A 19,335-nucleotide genomic window follows, 5' to 3' on the forward strand; every position below is an offset into this window, starting at 1 on the left:
CCCTATATAAAATACCACAAAATTCCCTTCCAGGAGCATTATGATCCTTGTTTCCAAGGGGTATCCCACATTTTTCCTTGCCATGGAGCCTGTTTTTGTCAGGTTAGAGTCTCCTGCCCTCAGCAACCAAATCCTTACAGTCTCTGGTTGGGGATGCACGAGAGCTTAACACACATTTTCCCACTGGATTCCCATAGAGAATGTGAATCCTTGAAGGGGAATAACACAAATTTCTGCTGGAAAAATCCAACTTCCTGCAGCCAGGCTGGGGAGGGCACTTATTTCCTCCTGCTTTCCACAGGAACACATCACCCACCAACCTCCTGACTGGTGGGAAAAGGGTTTTCCATCCCCAGTGAATTCCTGGAGCCCACAGGAGGGTGACAGAACCTCCTCCAAAAAACCCAGCCTGGCTGGATTTGCTTTTCACCCTCTCCATCCATTTTCTAGGAAAAAACTCAACATTTTGGTCATGGGGAGGAATCAGACACCTGGGTATGAACCTGGATGTGCCCCAGTTGCTCCCCATGGATGGGAATGGTCTCCAGTTGCTCCAAAGAGATTAAAATCAACCTAAAATCCATGGAAATTGGTGTATTTTAGTACAATCTCAAGTATCCTAAACCAACAGGAATTAACCCAGCTTGGAAAAAGGTCTTTTTTTTTTTTTTTAAGCAAAATCCTCCCATTTTCAAACTTGGGAATAAGAAAGTTGGGTAATAAAGTGCCCCCAAAAAAGCAGGTAATTAAATTTCAACGTGTGAGCAGAGGTAAAAATGGGAATATTGCCCTTTTCCCCCACAAAGGAGATGACCCCAAGTCGTGTGGGCCCTGGAAGAAGAGGATGTCCCTTTAGGCTGAGCCTGCTTAACCACTTAAGCCCTCTAAGCCCCACCACCCAGACTAAAGCCCTGTTGTCAAGTCCTCCTTCATTTCCATAAGCTTCATTATTATGATTATTAAATATTCCTGTTAATTTTAGAGCTGGGCTCCCTGCCTGGAGGGTTTCAGGCTCTTTAAGCCTAAGTGCTGTTCTGGGAAGGAGGATGAAACGGGTACAATGCTGGTAACACCCCCCTCAGCCTTTGCTCTACAGTCCAAACCCTAAACTTCCTCCAAACCCCCAAATTCACCCCAAATATGACGAGCTGAACCACAGAAATTGGGAGTTTGCTGGAAATCTCTGCCTTGGGGGGGATCTCTGGATGAACTGGGGAAAAAAGGGGGGATTTGCAATCCTGCAGGAGGGGTTGGAGCTTTGCACACCCTCAGTTTGGGTGTAGCTAATCCCAACTCTTCCCAGATTCCCTCCTTGGGTGCTTTAAGAGCAGATCCTTCCTTCTCCCCCCTTCCAGAGGGTTCTCCCAGTGACTCCTTTTGGGGTTTCAGGGCTGTGCCACCCTCGAAACAGTGGAACCCACAAAAGAGGAAGGGAAGCTTTGACATAACGAGCTTTCTTTTTTAGCTTTTTTTCTCCTCATCCTCCCACATTTTAAGGAATAAATCCACATTTTAAGGAATAAATCCATCTTTCCACACCTTCCCAGCAGGGTCGGCCTCTGCTCAGCGACCTGAGCCAAGAGCCCCCTGTTAAACCAACACCAGCAGGGCTTGGCAGCCAAAATTCAGGGAATTTATTCACCTGGAGGAGCCTGGGAAAGCACCCAGCAATCCCTGCTTGGTTTCTGCACCTGGAAGTTTGATCCAAGACCTGAAAATCCCGGGAAGCAGCAGGTGCTTCCTTGGGAGGATATATTGGATAGTGGCATCTATTTGGCCACACAGCCAAAATTTGTGGGATTCATTCACCTGGAGAACTCTGGGAGAGCATCCAGATCTCCCTGCTTGGTTTTTTTCACCTGGAAATTTGATCCAGCACCTAAAAATTCTGGGAAGAAGCAGGTGTTTGCTTGGGAGGATATATTGGACAGTGGTATTTAAGGTTTGGCACCTTTGGGAGCTCAAGAGTAAAATTGCTGCAGTGGCCAAAACTCCCCCAAATCCCCCAAAATCAGCAGCTGTTTGTTGAAGACACAGTTCAAGGGGTGCCCAGAGAAGATCCAGATCTCCCTGAACTAATTTTTACGATGGGAAAACACTTCCAGCTGCAATTCCTGCAATTCCCCACTGTGATTTAAGCCACAGTGGATCCAAATGGAGCCCAAAGCCACAGAATCAGGTCAGCATCAACACTGGGAATATTTAGGATATATATGGGATATTTGGGATAATTCCACACGTGCAGGACCTCACGTTTCCTTGGGAAATGGGACGGGACAGACCAGTTGGAATGATTTAAACCTCCTTTAGTCCCGGGTCCACAGAGCCCTTCACACCCCAGCTTTGATCCAGCAGCAAAACCTGACCCCGAGATGCTTTTCCAAACTGAAATTCCCACCCTGGCTTAAGGTAGAATAAAAAAAAAAAGGGGGGATAAAATTAGGGATGGGGGAATGTGGTGCTGCTTGGGGTTTGCAGGACTAAGCCTGATTTAGGGCTCCAGCACATTAACCACCGGCTCTCGTGGTCCCTCTGGATCCATAACAGCCTTTCCCTGGCTTTTCATGGATCAGAAGGGTCACCACCTCCCAAAAAAAAGAGGAGACTGGGGTGCACATCCCATGGGATTAGATGCTCTTTTCTTTTTCAAGAAACCTGTAAATCTGGGAGACCTTTTATCCCTCCAAATATCACCTTTTCCACTTCCCCTCTGCTGGGGAGCAACAGAAGCTGAGAATTCCCCCAGTTAATTTTAGGGATGAGCTTTCGAGCTCTGTGCCCTGAGTTCACCTGCAAGCTCCCAGGCTGCTTTCACAAGAGAAAAAGTTGATTTTACAAGGGAAAAACAAAGCCAAAAAAAAACCCCTGGAGCTTTTTTCCCCCTCCTGCTCCCCCGACGGCGGCTGCCATGAAACGCTGGGAAAAATCCTACCTGGAGTTGTTTCCATTTTTTCCCCCATTTCTTCCCGGCCAAACCAAACCTTCGCTGCTCGGTACCAAAAACCACCAAACCCCCGAACTTCCTCCTTTATCCACTCAGGCTTGCTAAACTCCCAAGGCTTAAGGAGCAGATTACAGAGAATATAAAGCACTTTCCTTTCCCTTTGGCTCCCATGACGGGAAGTTACCAAATCAAACGAGATGCGAGTGGGAGAGGTGAGATCTCTGGGAGGCAGTGAGATGGAGAGAGGGAGAAAGGGGAGGGCGAAACGCTGGGAGGGCAGAAATCACAGCTTTGGGGTTATTTCCTGCGGGGTTTTTCTTTCCCGCCTGGAAGGAGGTGGGAAAATCCCCTCCGAGCTCAGAGCAGAAATTTTTTTCGGGGAAAAATAGCCTAAATGAGGAGGATTTCTGAGATTTTTCGGGTGATTTTCCTCCATAAAATGACTTTTCTCCCTCCAAACCAGCGCAGGGTTTTATCCCAGTGGCGTTTACTGCCTGTGGAAAGGAGGAAGCTCCCCCTTCCATGAAAGCCACGAAGGAGCCGCGAGCAGAGCCCGCTGCAAACAAAAACCTCTTCCCACGCCACAGAAAAGCTCTGGAAAAACTTTTCCTTCCGTAGAGAAAAGTGGAGCCCGCTCAGGTGAGCTGGACCTAAACCCGAAGGCATGTTTCTATAGGAGGGGGGTGGCAAAAACCCACCCCATGGGCTCGGCAGCTGTTTTGCTGTTCGAAATGTTAATCTGGGCTTTAATCCTAAAGGAGATTTAACGAGACCAGGCAAAGCCGCGGGCAAAAGCCTGTCGGGAACAAGGTGTGATGCCCGAGGTTTGTCTGCACTCCCTGGACGCAACTTCCCAAGGGACAGGACAACCCCACTTCACCCCAGTCCCCACCCTGTGACACGCAGGGAAGAATAAACCCGGGAAGGGCCGGGGGTGATTTAATCCCGGGTTCAGCGATGCTCCGGAGGCTCTCCCGGTTTTTTCGGGGGAGCCGCGGGGCACTCACTGGTCCTGCTGGCGTTGTCATTGCCGCTCTCGTAGCAGCCGTGGCCGCCGTCGTCGGTGTCCGAGTGGTCCTGGCGCTCGAAGTGCCGCTCGCTCTCGCTCCGGTCCCGGCTGGAGCCGGGGGATCTCCGGCGGCGCCGCTTCCTGCGGTACCCGCGCGGCACCGGCACCCCGATGTAGATGGAGTGGTAATCTAGGGAGGGGGGAGAGCTTGAAAAGCGGCTCTGGGATGTCTTACAACAACAGCAAAACAACGACATCAATAAAGAAATTACTTTCCAGTTAAAGCTTCCAGTTTAAAAACTCCCAGTTAAAAAAAAGCCGGGGAGGTGTTTCCCAGCTTCCCATCAGGACTAAAGCACGCGGGGGTTTATTCCGTGCGATGTGCTGGATCTAGAGAATGAAGAAAAAAAAACTTTGAAAGCTCGCAGTTTAAAAAAATCCAGAGAGGAGGAGGGGGGAAAAAAAACAGAATTGGGATTTCTCCTTTCCGGTTACAAAAAAAAGAAAAAAACCAGAACTGGGATTTCTCATTTCCAGTTACAAAAAAAGAAAAGTTCACTTTCCAGTTAAAAAAAAGAGAAAAGTTCTCTTTGCAGTTAAAAAACTTCCAATTTAAAAAGCCAAGGAGGTGTTTCCCATCTTCCCACCAGGCTTAAAAGCACACAGGAGTTTTATTCCATGTTGTGGATGGGATGTGCCAGATCTAGAGAGGGAGAAAAGCTTGAAAAAGCAGGTCTGGAATGTTTCACTTCCAGGTAAAAAAGTTCACTTTCCAGTTAAAAAAAGGAAAAGTCCTCTTTCCAGTTAAAAAACTTCCAATTTAAAAAGCCAAGGAGATGGTTCCCATCTTCCCACCAGGATTAAAGCACACATTTCATTCCATGGGATGTGTTAGAGAATGAAGAAAAAGTTTAAAAGCTTCCAGTTTAAAAAGAAAGTTCACTCTCCAGTTAAAAAAATGTTCATTTTCCAGTTAAAAAACTTCCATCATAAAAAGCCAGGGAGATGGTTCCCATCTTCTTGCCAGGATTAAAGCACAGAGGCTTTAATGCACAAATGTTGTGCATGGGATGTGCTGGATTGAGAGCACATCTGGGGGAAAAAGAAAAAAAGCAGATCTGGGATTTCTCACTTCCCATTAAAAAAGAAAAGTTCACTTTCTGGTTAAAACTTCCAGTTAAAAAACTTCCAGTTAAAAAAAGTCAGGGAGATGTTTTCCATCTTCCCAGTGGGCTTAGGGCAAGCAGGAATTTATTCCATGGGATGTGCTGGATCTAGAGAGGGGAAGAGGTTTAAAAAGCAGACCTGGGATTTCTCATTTCCAGTTTAAAAAAAAAGGAAAAAGTTCACTTTCCAGTTAAAAACTTCCAGTTAAAAAAAACCCCAGGGAGATGTTTCCCATCTTCCCACCAGGCCTAAAGTTTCTTCCATGGGATGATCCAGAGGGATCTAGGGAAGGGGAAAAGCTTTCAAAAGCAGATCTGGGATGTCTCACTTCCAGTTACAAAAAAAGTTCCAGTTTAAAAAGTCAGGAAGGTGTTTCCCATCTTCCCAGCAGGCTTAAGGCACTCAGGAATTTATTCCATGGGATGTCCCGGTGGAGCATCGGGAGATCCGAGGGATCAGCCGGCAGGGAAGCCCCCGCTGCCTTTGGGGGCATTCCCGAGGTTTCACTCACCTTCCTCATCCTCGTATCTCCTCCTGGAGCCGCTGAGCCCCCTCTCGCTCATCCCATCCTCATCCTCCAGCATGTTCCCGCTGCTCCGGGAGAGCTGAGCCCGGCAAGGAGAAAGGAGAGAGGTTTTCAGGGATGTCGGGCAGGGAGGAGCCTCTTTGCACACCTGGCAGGTGCTCCCCGCTCCGGGAATCCACGTGTGGAATCACAGGATCCTTCCCGGCCGGGAGAGCCGGGACTTCCCTGTGGAAGCACAGGGGACCCTCTGGAATGTCCTCCCTCGGTGAGCTCAGCCCTGCCTGTGCCAGTCCTGCCCGTGCCAGCCCTGCCTGTGCTCCACCTCCACTCTCCCCCTGTTTAAGAAAACCGGGATAAATTTTGTCTCCAGGCTCCAATTTCTGCTGCTCAAAGGAGAGGGGGAGTGAAGTGCAAGGAATTTTTATGGAGACTTGCTACCACAATTTTGGACACGAGCTCAGTTCACGGGGGTTATTTGCTGGCAATAAACACTCATTTAATTTTTTTTTTTGGGGGGGGGGGGACACCTGCCCAGATAAAAGGGATTTTTCACAGCTAAAAGGGGGTTTGCAGACTCAGACTTTGCTTCCTCATCTCCTGAGCACAGATTTTACACCCTACACTTCCAGATCCCTTCCTTCCGACCTGCCGCTTTATCCCCCCAAGAGTTCCTTCGCATTTTGTCGCGGCTGTTAATTACTCCCCTAATTATCTGACCTCCAGTGATTGCCTTTCACACTTGACTGGGGCGGCAGAACGGTTACTATTCCTGGCAGCCCGGTCGATGCCTCCCAAAGTCACTTTGAGAGTGATCAGAACCAGCCTCTCCGTGTCCCCCGTTCCAGCTCCTGGAATCCATGGCAAAATCGCACCATTATCCATCTATTTCAGGGAAAAAAAACCCCAACTCAAGCCAAAGAGGTTCAAAATATCAAGCAAACAGGGTGTGCCCCTAAAAAGCTGGAAGGACCCCGGGGTGCCCAGGTTGGCTCTGCTTTGGTTCCTGATTTATCGACCCATTTTCCCCCAGGCAAAGACCATCTTTATCCCAATAAACGTTCCAGCCTTAACACAGTTGATATTTAAAGGCACCTCTTGATTTAAAAGATTTGGGATTTTTTTTTTTTCCTGACACTTTTTTTTAAGGAACCAGTTTATTTTAGGGACAAACTCCTCTGGATGGGCAACTGTGCCCCAAATCTGGGTGTATCAACAGCAGCCATGAGCTTTGGCTTCCTGAAAATAACATTATTGGGATAATTCTGAGGGTTTTAGGAAGCTGGTTGTGGCAGGAAAAGCAGCAAAATACCCTCCCCCCCCAGCTTCAGGCAGAAATATTTTTGCTCCAAAAATGAGTTTCCAAGAGATGAAGTTTCACAACCCCCCAAGATTCCTTCAGTGGCAGGTTGGGGATGATGGATGGGGCTAAAGGACCCTCCAAACGGGATAAAATTGGAATGAAATAGGACTTTTTTTGCAGTCTAGTTTGGCTGGTCAGAGTTTTAACCCATCTCTGCTGGGCAGCAAAAATAACTCACTGGATAAACCCTTTGATAGATCCACTGAGAAATGAAATATCCTGGTTAATTATGGTTGATTTACGAGAGCAATAAACCCAGGGTTTTTTCCCTCCTATATTTTACACATAAAGCTTCCCCCCCCCCAACTCCCTACATCCAAACACAAGCATAACATGGAATAGAACTATTGGAAAACCTGACTCTAAGTGGAGCTGAAACAAGAGGGAAAGAAAAGCGCCGTCACCTCTCCCAGTTAAACCCAGTTCTAACCCCCCCCCAGCTCCCAGTTCCACAAAACCAAGTTTCACCCCTAAGAAACTCACCTCGAGCTCTCAAAGGAGATGTTCAGAGGGAGGATGGGGCTGCAGAGGAAAGTCAGGGGTGCTGGTGGGAGCCCAGATTGCCTTGGGATGAAGCTGCTCTTCCCACCATCCTATCGACGCCCAACTGGAAACGCTGCGCAGCTCCCGGCTCCAAATGTATTTTGGGCACCACTGATCGACTTTTGGGAGCAGAGAAGCATCATGGGATGCAAAGAGACCTCGGGAGAGGATGGAACATCAAACCAGCAGAGATCCTGCCCTGCACTGGGCTGGGCTCGGGCTGTCACACCACCGGGACGTGGAAAATCCAAGCGGTCCCTCCCCAGCCTGCAGGATTTGTGTCTGCTGGGGCTGTCGGGGGCTTTTTGTTCATCAGTTTTGGCTCAGTTCTGAGGGATTTTGGGAGGGAACTGCTTTTATGTCTTTTCTCTGTGTAGTTTCATGATTTTAAGGAGGAAATGCCTCAGGGAAGTGCAGAGGGGCACCACCATCACTGAGATGCTCCTAAAACCCCTGGGAACAACAGGACCAGCCCCTGGGGCACCAAACGCAGCTTGGGGGAGAGTTTATCACACGGAATTCTTTTGCAATTCCATCTTTTGCTTTCAATGTGCTGATCATGTGTAAATTCAATGCCATGAAGAGCAAACTCTGGGCCACAGGAGTACTCCCAGCTCAGCTTCCTGAGCTCTGCTCCCATTCCACGCTTGGCTTCCTCGCCTCCCTCTGGCCTTTTAACAGGGCTGTCAATAAATCCACATGGAACAGCTCCTGGCTCCTCAGCAGAGCTGGGCTCGTTGTCAGGCAAGAAAAAAGGACTGGGAAAATCAGATTTTGAGCTTGAAATCATCTGAACTCGGGCCTTTGCTCTCACCTCCGGGGGGTTATTCCATAGCATGATCCAGAGCCTTGGAAAAATCAAAGCAAAACCTGTTTGGTGCTTTATTCCTGCTCCTGTTTTCTTCCCAGCTCCTGTTTTGTTTGATTTGCTCTTCCATGTGGAGCAGGGTCAAGCCTAGAGCAAGGCCAGGTCTGGAGAAAGGTCAGGTCTGGGGCACAGTCGGGTCTGGACCAAGGTCAGGCCTGGTGCAGGGACAGCTCTGGAGCAGGGTCAGGTCTGGAGAAAGGTTGGGTCTGGGGCAAGATTAGGTGTGGAGTAAGGACAGGCTTAGAGCAAGGCCTGGTCTAGAACATGGGCAGGTCTGGAGTAAGGCCAGCTCTGGGGCAAGGCCAGCTCTGGGGCAGGGTCAGGTCTGGAGCAAGTTTAGATCTGGAGTAAGGTCAGGTCTGGAGCAGGGTCAGGTCTGAAGCAATGTCAGGTCTAGGATCGAGGTCTGGTCTGGAGCAAGGACAGGTTTAGAGCAAGGTCAGGTCTAGCACCAAGGCCAGGTCTGGACTAAGGTCAGGTCTGGAGCAAGGACAGGTTTAGAGCAAGGTCAGGTCTAGGACCAAGGCCAGGTCTGGACCAAGGTCAAGTCTGGACCGAGGCAGCAGAGCCTACAGGATTTCATGGGAATTTGGGAATGTCTTTGGCTTCCCCTTTATTTGGAGTACTGAGCATGTTTGGATGTTGAGAAAACCTTTTCCAACGTGAATTTTCATTTTCCTGCTCTTGCTTAAATCCACCTTTCCCACCTCCCAGGCACTCCCAGCCCCACTGTCCGTGGGAATCGTGGATCTGAGTGTCCCAGCTGATGGAGAATCAGCTTCTCCCCATCCCTCAGTGCGCCCCAAAGCCAGGATTCATCCTGGGAGAGACCTGAGACCTGCTCCCATCCCGTGCTGGGCTCCAGGAAAAGGGAATCCAGGTGTTGATGATTCCCTGTGAATAAAGGGAAAATAAAGGGAATTCACTTTCTTCCCTCCAATTCCGTGGAAATTTATTCGAATTTATTTGAATTTCTCAGCTCGGATTTCTTAAGGTTTTATTGAACCCCTCGTGGAGAGAGGGGGGAGAAGGAAGAGAAGCAAAATTCCATGAGCAGGAGTCCTGTTATTCCTTAAATATGGAGGCTCATCCCACTTTCCTGGGCTGCAGCTTTTACCTTCTCCACTTGCAAAACCACCCCAATTTTGGTCATAGCCTTATTACTATTATTATTATTACTAATAATAACAATAGAAGGTTGTTATAATAATGCAAAATTCTTATACTACAAATAAATTATGATAATAAAAATATGAAAATTATCATGATAATAATAATAGTGGTGATGATTATGATGATAACAAAGATGATATAATAATTATTATAATAGTGATTCTGAGTATGATAATAACAATGAGGATTATAATAATAATAGATGATTGTAATAATGCTAATTTCTTATGTTACTAATAAATTATGATCAAATAACAATAATAATGGTGATGATAATAATAATAGTGATGATTGTGATGATAAAAATAAAAATTATTCTAATAAATTATAAATTATTATAATAACAATAATAATGATTAATATAATAATGGAGACTGTTGTTATTATAATTATATTAATATTAATGTTGATTATGCCAAATAATTATGATATTCATAAATTATGATAATAATAACGATAATAATAATAGTTATTATGAGTACTATAATAATAACGAGGATAATAATAATAGATTATTATAATAATGGTAAATTCTCATATTGCCAATCAACGATTATAATAAGAACAATAATAATGGTGATGATAATTATAATAATGCTGATGGTTATGATGATAACAATGATGAGAATAATAAAAGCTGTTCTAATAAATTATTATAAATTATAATAAGAACAATAATAATGATGATTATAATAATGGTGATTATGATGATAACAACAATTATATTGACATTAATAATATAAATATTAATATATTATTATATCAATCCTAAATCATTATGATTTACTAAAGTATGATAATAATAAACATAATGATTATAACTATAATGATAGTTATGGTGATTATATTAATATTAATCATACAAATACCACTAGATTAATATACAAATGCTACATTATTATAATATTAATAAATTCTGATAATAATAATGATAATAACAGTGATTATGAGTATTATGCCAATAATGAGGATAATAATAGATTATTATAATAATGCTAAATTCCTATACTACTAATAAATTATGATCATAATAACAATCATAATGATGATCATAACAATAATAGTGATGATGATTATGATGACAACAATGATGATAAAAAATTATTCTAATAAATTACAATAACATTAATAATAATGATTATTATAATTGTGATTCTTATAGTGACATTAATATTATTAATTTAATATATTATTATAAAATGATAAATTATTACTATATTAATAAATTATGATTATACAATAATAATCACGATTATAATTATAGTTATGATAATGTTTATATTAATATTAATAATATTAATATTACTGGATTAATCTAATAATGTTACATTATTATAATATTAATAAATTATGATGATATTGATGATGATTATAATAATAGTGATTATATGATGATAATGAGAATATTGATAATAATAGTAATAACAATAATAATAATGCTAATAGTAAAAATAAAATAATAATAACCACCAATAATCTCCTGCTCATCTCCCGACAGCTCTATGTTCAATAGGAAAAACCAGTTCCAAAAGTGTTTTTTCCAGGCCTGTGCTGGGAATTTTTCCCATTTAATTAAAAAGTGGAGCCTGGGAATGGTCACAAGAGGGAGACAGAGCCCGGCAGTTCAACAGCAGCTCCCCCTTCCCTGCTCGGGCATCCACGGACATAAAACCAACTTCCAAAATATCCTTATTAATAAAAAGATACAAGAACAAACCCAGTGTTTCCTTCACTCTTCGGAAAATGGAGTTTTCCCCTTCTCCTTTCACTTTTGGGACGATTTCCCTCACGATAAATGGGATAATTACAGTCCCTGCGGGGGATCCACAGGATTTGGGCACATTTGGAGAGAAAACAGGTCCCTGATCCCAGTTTATTCCCTCGCATTTGGCTCCTGGCTGCTTTCTGGGAGGCTTCACCATGGGTGGGTTGCCCTCAGCAGGGGGTTTCTCTGGGTTTTTTTGGGTAAAAACACACCTACAAGTCCTCAGTTTAAGTCTTCCCCCTCCGAGCCCATTTCCCAACTCGCCCAGCCAAGGCTGGACAACATTCCCCAGCTTTTGAATTCCCACACCCCAAGAGATACAGGAGGGAATTGAGCTGAAAAAGGAATATTGGTAAAGGAAATTCCTTACCTGGGCACTGGGGGTTGGTCTCCAGCAGAGGAATCCCCTCCATCCCGGGGGCACCACACGGAAAACCCTCCTCAGCTTCCAAATTTAAAAGTTTAAACATGTAAACGTCCTTTTCCTTGCCTGGGAATAAAAACTGAAGCCACAGTTCATGGAGAAGAGCTGGACACCCTCAGAAAGGGATGTTTCCCTCCCTGCCCAAACAGCCACTGTGACCCAGGAGATGGAAGTTGTGCTTCCCTGGAATTCCTGGGAAAGCCCTTCGGGAAGGCTCTGCAGAGAAAGCTGCTCCGGTTTTTCCTTCTGTTCTGCTTTCCTGGAGTTGGGCACATCTGGGGAGCTCTCAGAAATCCATGATTTCTCAGGAAACTGGGATAATCCAACACTAAAGACCCCCCAGAGCGCAGTGAAGGTGCCAGCCCCTCCCCAACAGCCCAACCAGTGAGTGCTGGGTGGAAACAACTTTGCAAAACACGAGAGAATTCACATTTATTGTATAAAAAAAACCCCCCAAACCCCAACCAGGAGCTGCACAAACACTTCAAAAGGCCAAGCAGGAGGACCCTGGGGAGCTCCTGTGCCCACATGGAAGGTTTTTGAGCCTTCCAGTGCTCCGTTCTCCCCAGAGCACCTCCAGAACCTGAGAAGATAAATCGCGTTATTTCCACGCTCGACACCCGCTGCCTCCTCCAGAGCTCTCTGAGTCCTCCAGCTCCTCACACTTTGCTGTGGGATGTGCTGCCTTCCTCCTGCTCCTCTTCCTCCTCGTCCCCAGGGCTGACAGGGATGTACCCCCCTTCCCTGGGCAGGCACCAGCACCAGCCGGCGCCGCTCAGATCCACGGCCCCGAAGCTGAAATCCCGCAGCTCCAGGATCCTGAAGTCCACGGTGTCCAGCTTGGAGTAGATCTCATTGAGCTTCTGCCAGTAGAGCCAGGCCATCACCAGCCCCACCACCTGCAAAATGAGGGGGTCAAAACCAGTTTGTGGTCACACAAATCCCGTTTGACTTTCCAACTCTGCAACCTGCTCACTCATCCTGACTCCCAAGGGTTGTCTCTGGGATGGGAATTTCATGGAGCAGCCCATTGCCAGCCCCAAAATGCTGTGTTTTAGCAGGAAACCTGCCTTTGGATCATGTTAAAGAATCAGTGGATTTGAGCTTCTCCAAGGAGTTTCCCTAAAATTCTGGGTCTCTGTTGGAGCACCCTCCTGCTCTTGGAGCTGGGAAAATTGCCAGGCATGGAATGGTTTGGGTCAGAAAGAACCTAAAAGCCCCTCCAGTGCCACCCCCTGCTATGGGTAGGGACACAATCCACTAGCCCAGGTTGCTCCAAGCCCCATTCAACCTGGTCTTGGACACTTCCAGGGATCCAGGGGCAGCCACAGCTTCTCTGGCAATTCCATCCCAGCTGCTCCTCACCCTCACAGCCAACAATTCCTTCCCAATATCCCATCTGTCCCTGCCCTCTGGCAGTGGGAAGCCATTCCCCCTTGTCCTACCCCTCCATCCCTTGTCCCAAGTCCCTCTCCAGCTCTCCTGGAGCCCCTTTAGGGCTCCTCTTTGAACTGGATCCCATTGGACTTTCCAACTCTGTAACTGAGCTCCCTGCTCACTCATCCTGACTCCCAAGGGTTGTTTCTGGGCTGGGAATTTCATGGAGCAGCCCATTGCCGGCCCCAAATGCTGTGTTTTAGCAGGAAACCTGCCTTTGGATCATGTTCAAGGATGAAGGGCTCAGGCAGAGGCTGCCTGTTTGTGTGGGGCCAGGGAAGCTGGGGAGGAAAAGGCTCTTTTATCCTGACTGGAAGTGGCACCTCCCCCAGTGCCCTGGAGCTGGGGGGCACAAGGGGGTCACCTGAGAGCAAGCACTTGGGAAGAATTCATAAAAATAGTTCAGTAGTTCTCTATATCTTATATTTATCTCTTTTATACAGCGAGTTTTGTGGCTCAAAGCTGTTCAGTGTGAGTTTTGAGGTTGAGCAGGAATTTGGCTCTGGTGACTCTTGGAAACTGGGTGAATTTACCAGCGTGGCTGGAAAGTTTCCTTAACACAGAATCAGGGAATCCTTGAGGTTGGAAAAGCCCTCCAAGGTCACCCAGTCCAACCTGTGCCCCATCCCCACCTTGTCCCCCAGCCCAGAGCACTGAGTGCCACGGCCAGGCCTTCCCTGGACACCCCCAGGGCTGGGGACTCCAAACCTCCCTGGGCAGCCCCTTCCAAAGCCTGAACACCCTTTCCAGGGAGAAATTCCATCCCACAGAGCCACCTCCTCTCTCAGGGGAGGTTGGGACACTGAGTCCTTGGGTCATGGGATAGATCCATAGGCTCCTTTGGGTTGGAAAAGCCCTCCAAGGTCACTGAATTCACTGCCAAGGCACCACTGACCCGTGTCCCCAAGTGCCACATCCCCAGGGATGTTAAATTCCCTCAGGGATGGGGACTCCACCACTGGGCCAGGGCTGGACAGCCCTTTCCAGGAAGGAATTTCCCCAATATCCAACCTGACCCTCCCCTGGCACAGCTGGAGGCCGTTCCCTCTCCTCCTGTCCCTTGTTCCCTGGGAGCAGAGCCCGATCCCCCCCAGCTCCCCCCTCCTGTCAGGGGGTTGCAGAGCCAGAAGGTCCCCCCTGAGCCTCCTTTTCTCCAGGCTGAGCCCCCCCAGCTCCCTCAGCTGCTCCTGCTGCTCCAGCCCCTTCCCAGCTCCGTTCCCTTTCCTGGACACTCTCCAGCCCCTCAATGTCTTGGCATGAAGGGTCAGAACTGCCCCAGGATTTTGGGTGTCCTACCAGTGCCCAGAGCAGGGGAGGATCTTTCACCCCAGCCAAATCCATCTCCAAATTCCCTCTTCCCTGACAGAGGGATGTGGATTCATTGAACATCACCATGAGTGTTGCAGAGATATCCAGGGCCAGCCCTTGCTAAAAGCAGGACATTCCTGCAAGGCTGGTGTCACACAGGTCATTCTCATTTCCCTGCTGGCTGGCAGGGAATTAAAAATTAGGTTTTAAATCTTCAGGAGGATGGTGAGGAAGGGGGAGGATTTTCATCAGAGCTGGATATCAAGCAATTTGCTTTGATTTCACCTGATGGGGCTTCACTGCAGGGGCTGAAAACATCAGGATAAGGCCAGGAGTGATCTGCAGCCCAGACACTGAGGAGGAAACGGGGCAATTGGAGCGTTTTCAACACAAACTGCACCTCCTGTGCCAACCCTTTCCCTACCCTGAGCACTGACCTGGAGGAACCAGATTTATTCCCTACGAGCCCCAGACCACGGAAACATGGAATGGTTTGGGTTGAAAGGGAATTTAAAGCCCATCCAGTGCCACCCCCCGCCATGGGCAGGGACACAATCCACCATCCCAGGTTGCTCCAACCTGACCTTGGACACTTCCAGGGATCCAGGGGCAGCCACAGCTTCTCTAGGAATCCCATCCCAGCCACTCCCCACCCTCCCAGGGAAGAATCCCTTCCCAAAAGGATCCCCACTCCCTGTCATTTAAATCCATTACAGTGACAGGTTAATCCCAAGTCTTTCAGCTGCCTCTGGGCTGGAGCTGAGGAGGGTCTGAGACCCCCAGTGCTGCTGGTGGGATGGAGCTGGAGCTGCCAGAGATGGGCAAGAACATGAGATGGTTTGGGTGGGAAGGGACCTTGGAGTTCATCCAGTGCCACCCCCTGCCATGGGCAGGGACACCTTCCACTATCCCAGGTTGCTCCAACCTGGTCTTGGACACTTCCAGGGATCCAGGGGCAACCACAGCTTCTCTGGGAGTTCCATCCCAGCCCCTCCCCACTCTCACAGCCAACAATTCCTTCCCAATATCCCACCTAACCCTGCCCTCTGGCAGTGGGAAGCCATTCCCTGTGTCCTGTCCCTCCATCCTTTGTCCCCAGTCCCTCTCCAGCTCTCCTGGAGCCCCTTCAGGCCCTGCAAGGGGCTCTCAGCTCTCCCTGGAGCCTTCTCCTCTCCAGGGGAACCCCCCCAGCTCTCCCAGCCTGGCTCCAGAGCTGAGGGGCTCCAGCCCTTGGAGCAGCTCTGTGGCCTCCTCTGGACTCGCTCCAGCAGCTCCAAATCCTTCTGATGTTGGGGATTCCAGGGCTGGAGCAGCTCTGCATGTGGGGTCTCACTTGAGGGGGCAGAGGGGTAGAATTCCCCCTCATCTGATGCCCATGGTGGATTTTTGGGCTTTCAAGTGCTCATTTTGGTTCACGTCCAGCTTCTCATCCGCAAAAACTGCCAAAGTTTAGATACAGATTATAGATGGATGGAGAAGGACAAGACCATCTTGAGCCTCAGGGCTCTTCCTCACAATTTTGAGGCTGCAAATGAGCACTGCAGGACCATTTCTTACATCAAAGAGTCAATAAATAACCAGTCCCACCTGCCCCATCCATCAGCTGGAAACTCCTGCACAGGTTTTGGAGCTGAAAAATACTATTAATCATCCTTCTGGGTCCTAATGGATTTCTTAAACAGCCTAGAAAGTGGGAACATTAGGGGAAGATAAATGGGGATGAGAGCAAAGGGTTGTAACACAAATTAGGGACCGTTTTGTCCCACACTGGGAAGGGAAAAGTGTTTGTCCAGAGGAAGCTGCAGAAAATGGAGGAAAAAAACTCCACAAGGGACAAAAACAGATCAGAAAAGTGTCACCCAGAGAGTTGAAAGTGTCCCCCACTGAGCTGAGAGCAAAGAGCCAAACAAACATCTCTGGGGTTTATGAATTTGCCTTTTAAAGATGGAGAAACTCCATGAACAGCTTGGCCTTGCACAGGGGTCACCCCAAACCAGCTCAGCATTGATTTTTCCTTCCTGAATTCACCTGGAGATGGATCCTAAGGAATCAACAGCTTCAACAAGTCAGAAGAAGTGGAAAACTGTGTCCTTGGAGATGCTCTCTCAACACCAAGCCCTTCCTTGAAGGCCCCATTGGATCTTTCCCCATTCCCTAATTTTTCCCTAATCACTTCCCTAATTGCACCCACTGGTCCTCGGATCAGTGCTTGTTTTCTATTCCACCTCATCCCTGATAATGGGATTAATCACCTGAAGAACAGGCAAGATGTGGGAGTCTGGGGGGTGTTTTGGCTCCCAGGGCTTTCCCAGAAATTCAGGAAATACAGGAACACTGTATTTGTGCCACTGGGGCTCTTTTGCCGGGAAAGATAACTGCAGATGCTGAAAGGGAAACTGGAGCCTGGGAATATCTTGGAATCTCCTTTGTGTTATCTGAATGGCCTGGAATGAGGTTATTTTACAGCTCCTGGGACTTCTGTTGGACAACACGGGTATGGATCTGCCTCTCCATGAACTGAGGGAGCCCAGAGATGCTGCTCCCCCACAGGGATCCAGATAATAAGATTATGCTAATCCATATTCAGCAGCAAAGCCTTTAAGGATTTAGGAAGTTTTAAAATATTATTTAAATGTATGTCAAGCCTTACATTATTTACTGTTATTAACTTGTCACCGTGGGCAGATTAAAATCCCGAGCGAGAAGAACCCTCCGGAGTGACAGATTTGAAAGCAAATGTGTCACTTTTTCCTCCCTGAGCCAGACAATAATTTGTGTTTACAGTGCATTTCATGCAAATGAAGAGCCAGTCAGGTTTGGGGACATCATCCCCCCTGCTCCAAGGTGTCCTGGTTAAACTGGGGACTTCCTGAAGGGAATAAAACAAGCCCAAGTCCTGCAGCAGCAGCAGCAGCAGAGTCCCACAGCCCTCACCCTCCTCTGAGTTATGAACCACCCTCCATCCCAGCCTGCCTCTAAATATCCTCTTTCCCTTAATGAGAACAGAAAAAGCTGTCAGGAATATCGATGGATCCAATATCTCTGGCACCAAGGGCCCCGTGTTTTCCAGAAGCGAAGAGAATTTCAACGCCAACATTGATTTTATTGCTCTGCAATATGAAGGAAGGAGTTACTGCAGAGGAACATGGTAACAAAATGTATCAAAGGGGAGGCGAAAAACATTAAAAAGCTGCTTTTCTCCCAGCCCTGGGATGGTAATTCAGCACCAAGCACTGGGGAGTTGCTGTTTGAGGGTCATTTTGAGTTAGAAAATTGCCTGTTCTTCCCAAATGGAATTCAGGAAACCACTGTGGCCTCGGGAGGTCTCGGCTCCTGCCTCTGTCTGTGCTGGTTTTGGGGGATTTAAATGCCCAGGGTTTGCAAAACGAAGGTTTTTTTAGGGTACAAACCCATCAAGTCACTGCTCTTACAGGGTGCAAATAAATCCAAAGACCTTTGGATATCGAGGGAATCAATGAAGACCAATAAATAATCCACTGGGAAATCACGAGGAGTCCCTGCCCATGGCAGGGGTTGGAATGAGATGGTCTTTAAGGTCTCTTCCAACCAACACAGGTTGCCCAGAGAAGCTGTGGCTGCCCCTGGATCCCTGGAAGTGTCCAAGGTCAGGTTGGAGCAACCTGGGACAGTGGAAGGTGTCCCTGCCCATGGAAAGGGGTTGGAATGAGATGGTCTTTAAGGTCCCTCCCAAGCCAAACCAACCCATGACTCTGCCAGGCCTAAGCCAAGTGTTTCTGTCTCCCATGTAAGACTAATCAGGAGGAGCTTTGGTGCTCAGCTCCATCCTTGCCAAGGCCCAGCTTTGCTCAGATCCATTTGTTCCCCTGGATTGAACAGATTTGCATTGGGAATTCTCTCGAAGAAGAGAGAATGGCTCAGTGTGACCCAACCTCCTCTTCCCTGGGAATGACTGAAGGCTCATCTCTTCCACGTCTGGATACAGGAATTGGGAAGTTTTGGAAGCAAAGAAGGAAAAGGCTCAAACACTCCTTTTCACATCATGATACAACAGACAAGGGGCTGGAACCCACAGATGTTTTCCCTGAGGGATGTGTGTGTTCATCTGTGTGTGATCAGTGGCTTGTTTTGGGGTGGAAAGTTGCATTTTGGGCCCTTTCAGAGCACTCAGAAGCAGCTCAGCTCCTCCATGGGCATTTTCCTCGCCAACTAAAGCAGGATCCCTTTGGATTTTGCTTCACAAGGGCAAAAAATAAGGATGGAAAAGAGCAACCCAAGGATGTTCAGGAGCCCTGGCAGGGTGAAGCACATCCCTCTGCACCATGGGCCCCACAGACCATGGGGATAATGAGCCAGCAGCCCAAGGAGGGGCTCTGCAAGCAAAACTTCCTGCCAGGAAACCCTTTTCCATGCAAATATTTCCGGGTCTGGGGGCTGGAAAGCTGGATCCTGCTCACCAGAATTACTGAATTATTTCAGGCTTTCCCAGAGCTAATGAAGTAAAAAGCAAAGCATTTCTCTTTTATTGACTTTTCCTCCCATAAATTGGTATTTATAGAGCAGCCTCTTGTCGGGGTCATGGGCTGCAGATGGAAAAATCCCTTTTATTCCCCTTTTCTACTCCATTAAGCACATGTCAGCCACTTGAGAACACAGCAGGCCCTGGAGCCACAGGGATATTAAAAAGCAAACAAACCCCAAATTAATCTTGCAAAGGAAAAAGGAACTTTGGTGGATTCGATGCCCTTTACACCAAGAAATATTTACCATCCCTGGCAGCGGGAGATGAAGATGCCAAGCTGCAAAATGCCTCTTGAAAGTCTAATTTTGCA

The 19,335-nt window shown here is 47.4% G+C and overlaps 2 protein-coding genes across 4 annotated transcripts in view; both read right to left on the minus strand.

Moving 5' to 3' along the window:
- The window catches only part of SLC4A5 (solute carrier family 4 member 5), a 37,754-nt gene extending 33,738 nt beyond the window's left edge, over positions 1–4,016 (minus strand). The window contains exon 1 of the mRNA XM_032712636.1: positions 3,952–4,016. Coding sequence (XP_032568527.1) covers position 3,952 — 1 coding nt within the window. The 5' untranslated portion in view covers positions 3,953–4,016. The remainder of the gene's footprint in view (positions 1–3,951) is intronic.
- Positions 4,017–12,188: 8,172 nt separating this feature from the next.
- Positions 12,189–19,335, minus strand: part of LOC116799538 (tetraspanin-15-like) — a 44,916-nt gene continuing 37,769 nt past the window's right edge. Inside the window, exon 8 of one of the 3 annotated variants that reach the window (XM_032712755.1) lies at positions 12,189–12,678. In XM_032712755.1, coding sequence (XP_032568646.1) covers positions 12,439–12,678 — 240 coding nt within the window. In that variant the 3' untranslated portion in view covers positions 12,189–12,438. Of the gene's footprint in view, positions 12,679–17,502; positions 17,635–19,335 lie in introns of those variants that run through there. The other 2 variants (XM_032712757.1, XM_032712756.1) reach the window with 2 other exon arrangements.

This window comes from Chiroxiphia lanceolata, chromosome 28 (assembly GCF_009829145.1).
Source record: "Chiroxiphia lanceolata isolate bChiLan1 chromosome 28, bChiLan1.pri, whole genome shotgun sequence".
NCBI classification, from domain to species: domain Eukaryota; kingdom Metazoa; phylum Chordata; class Aves; order Passeriformes; family Pipridae; genus Chiroxiphia; species Chiroxiphia lanceolata.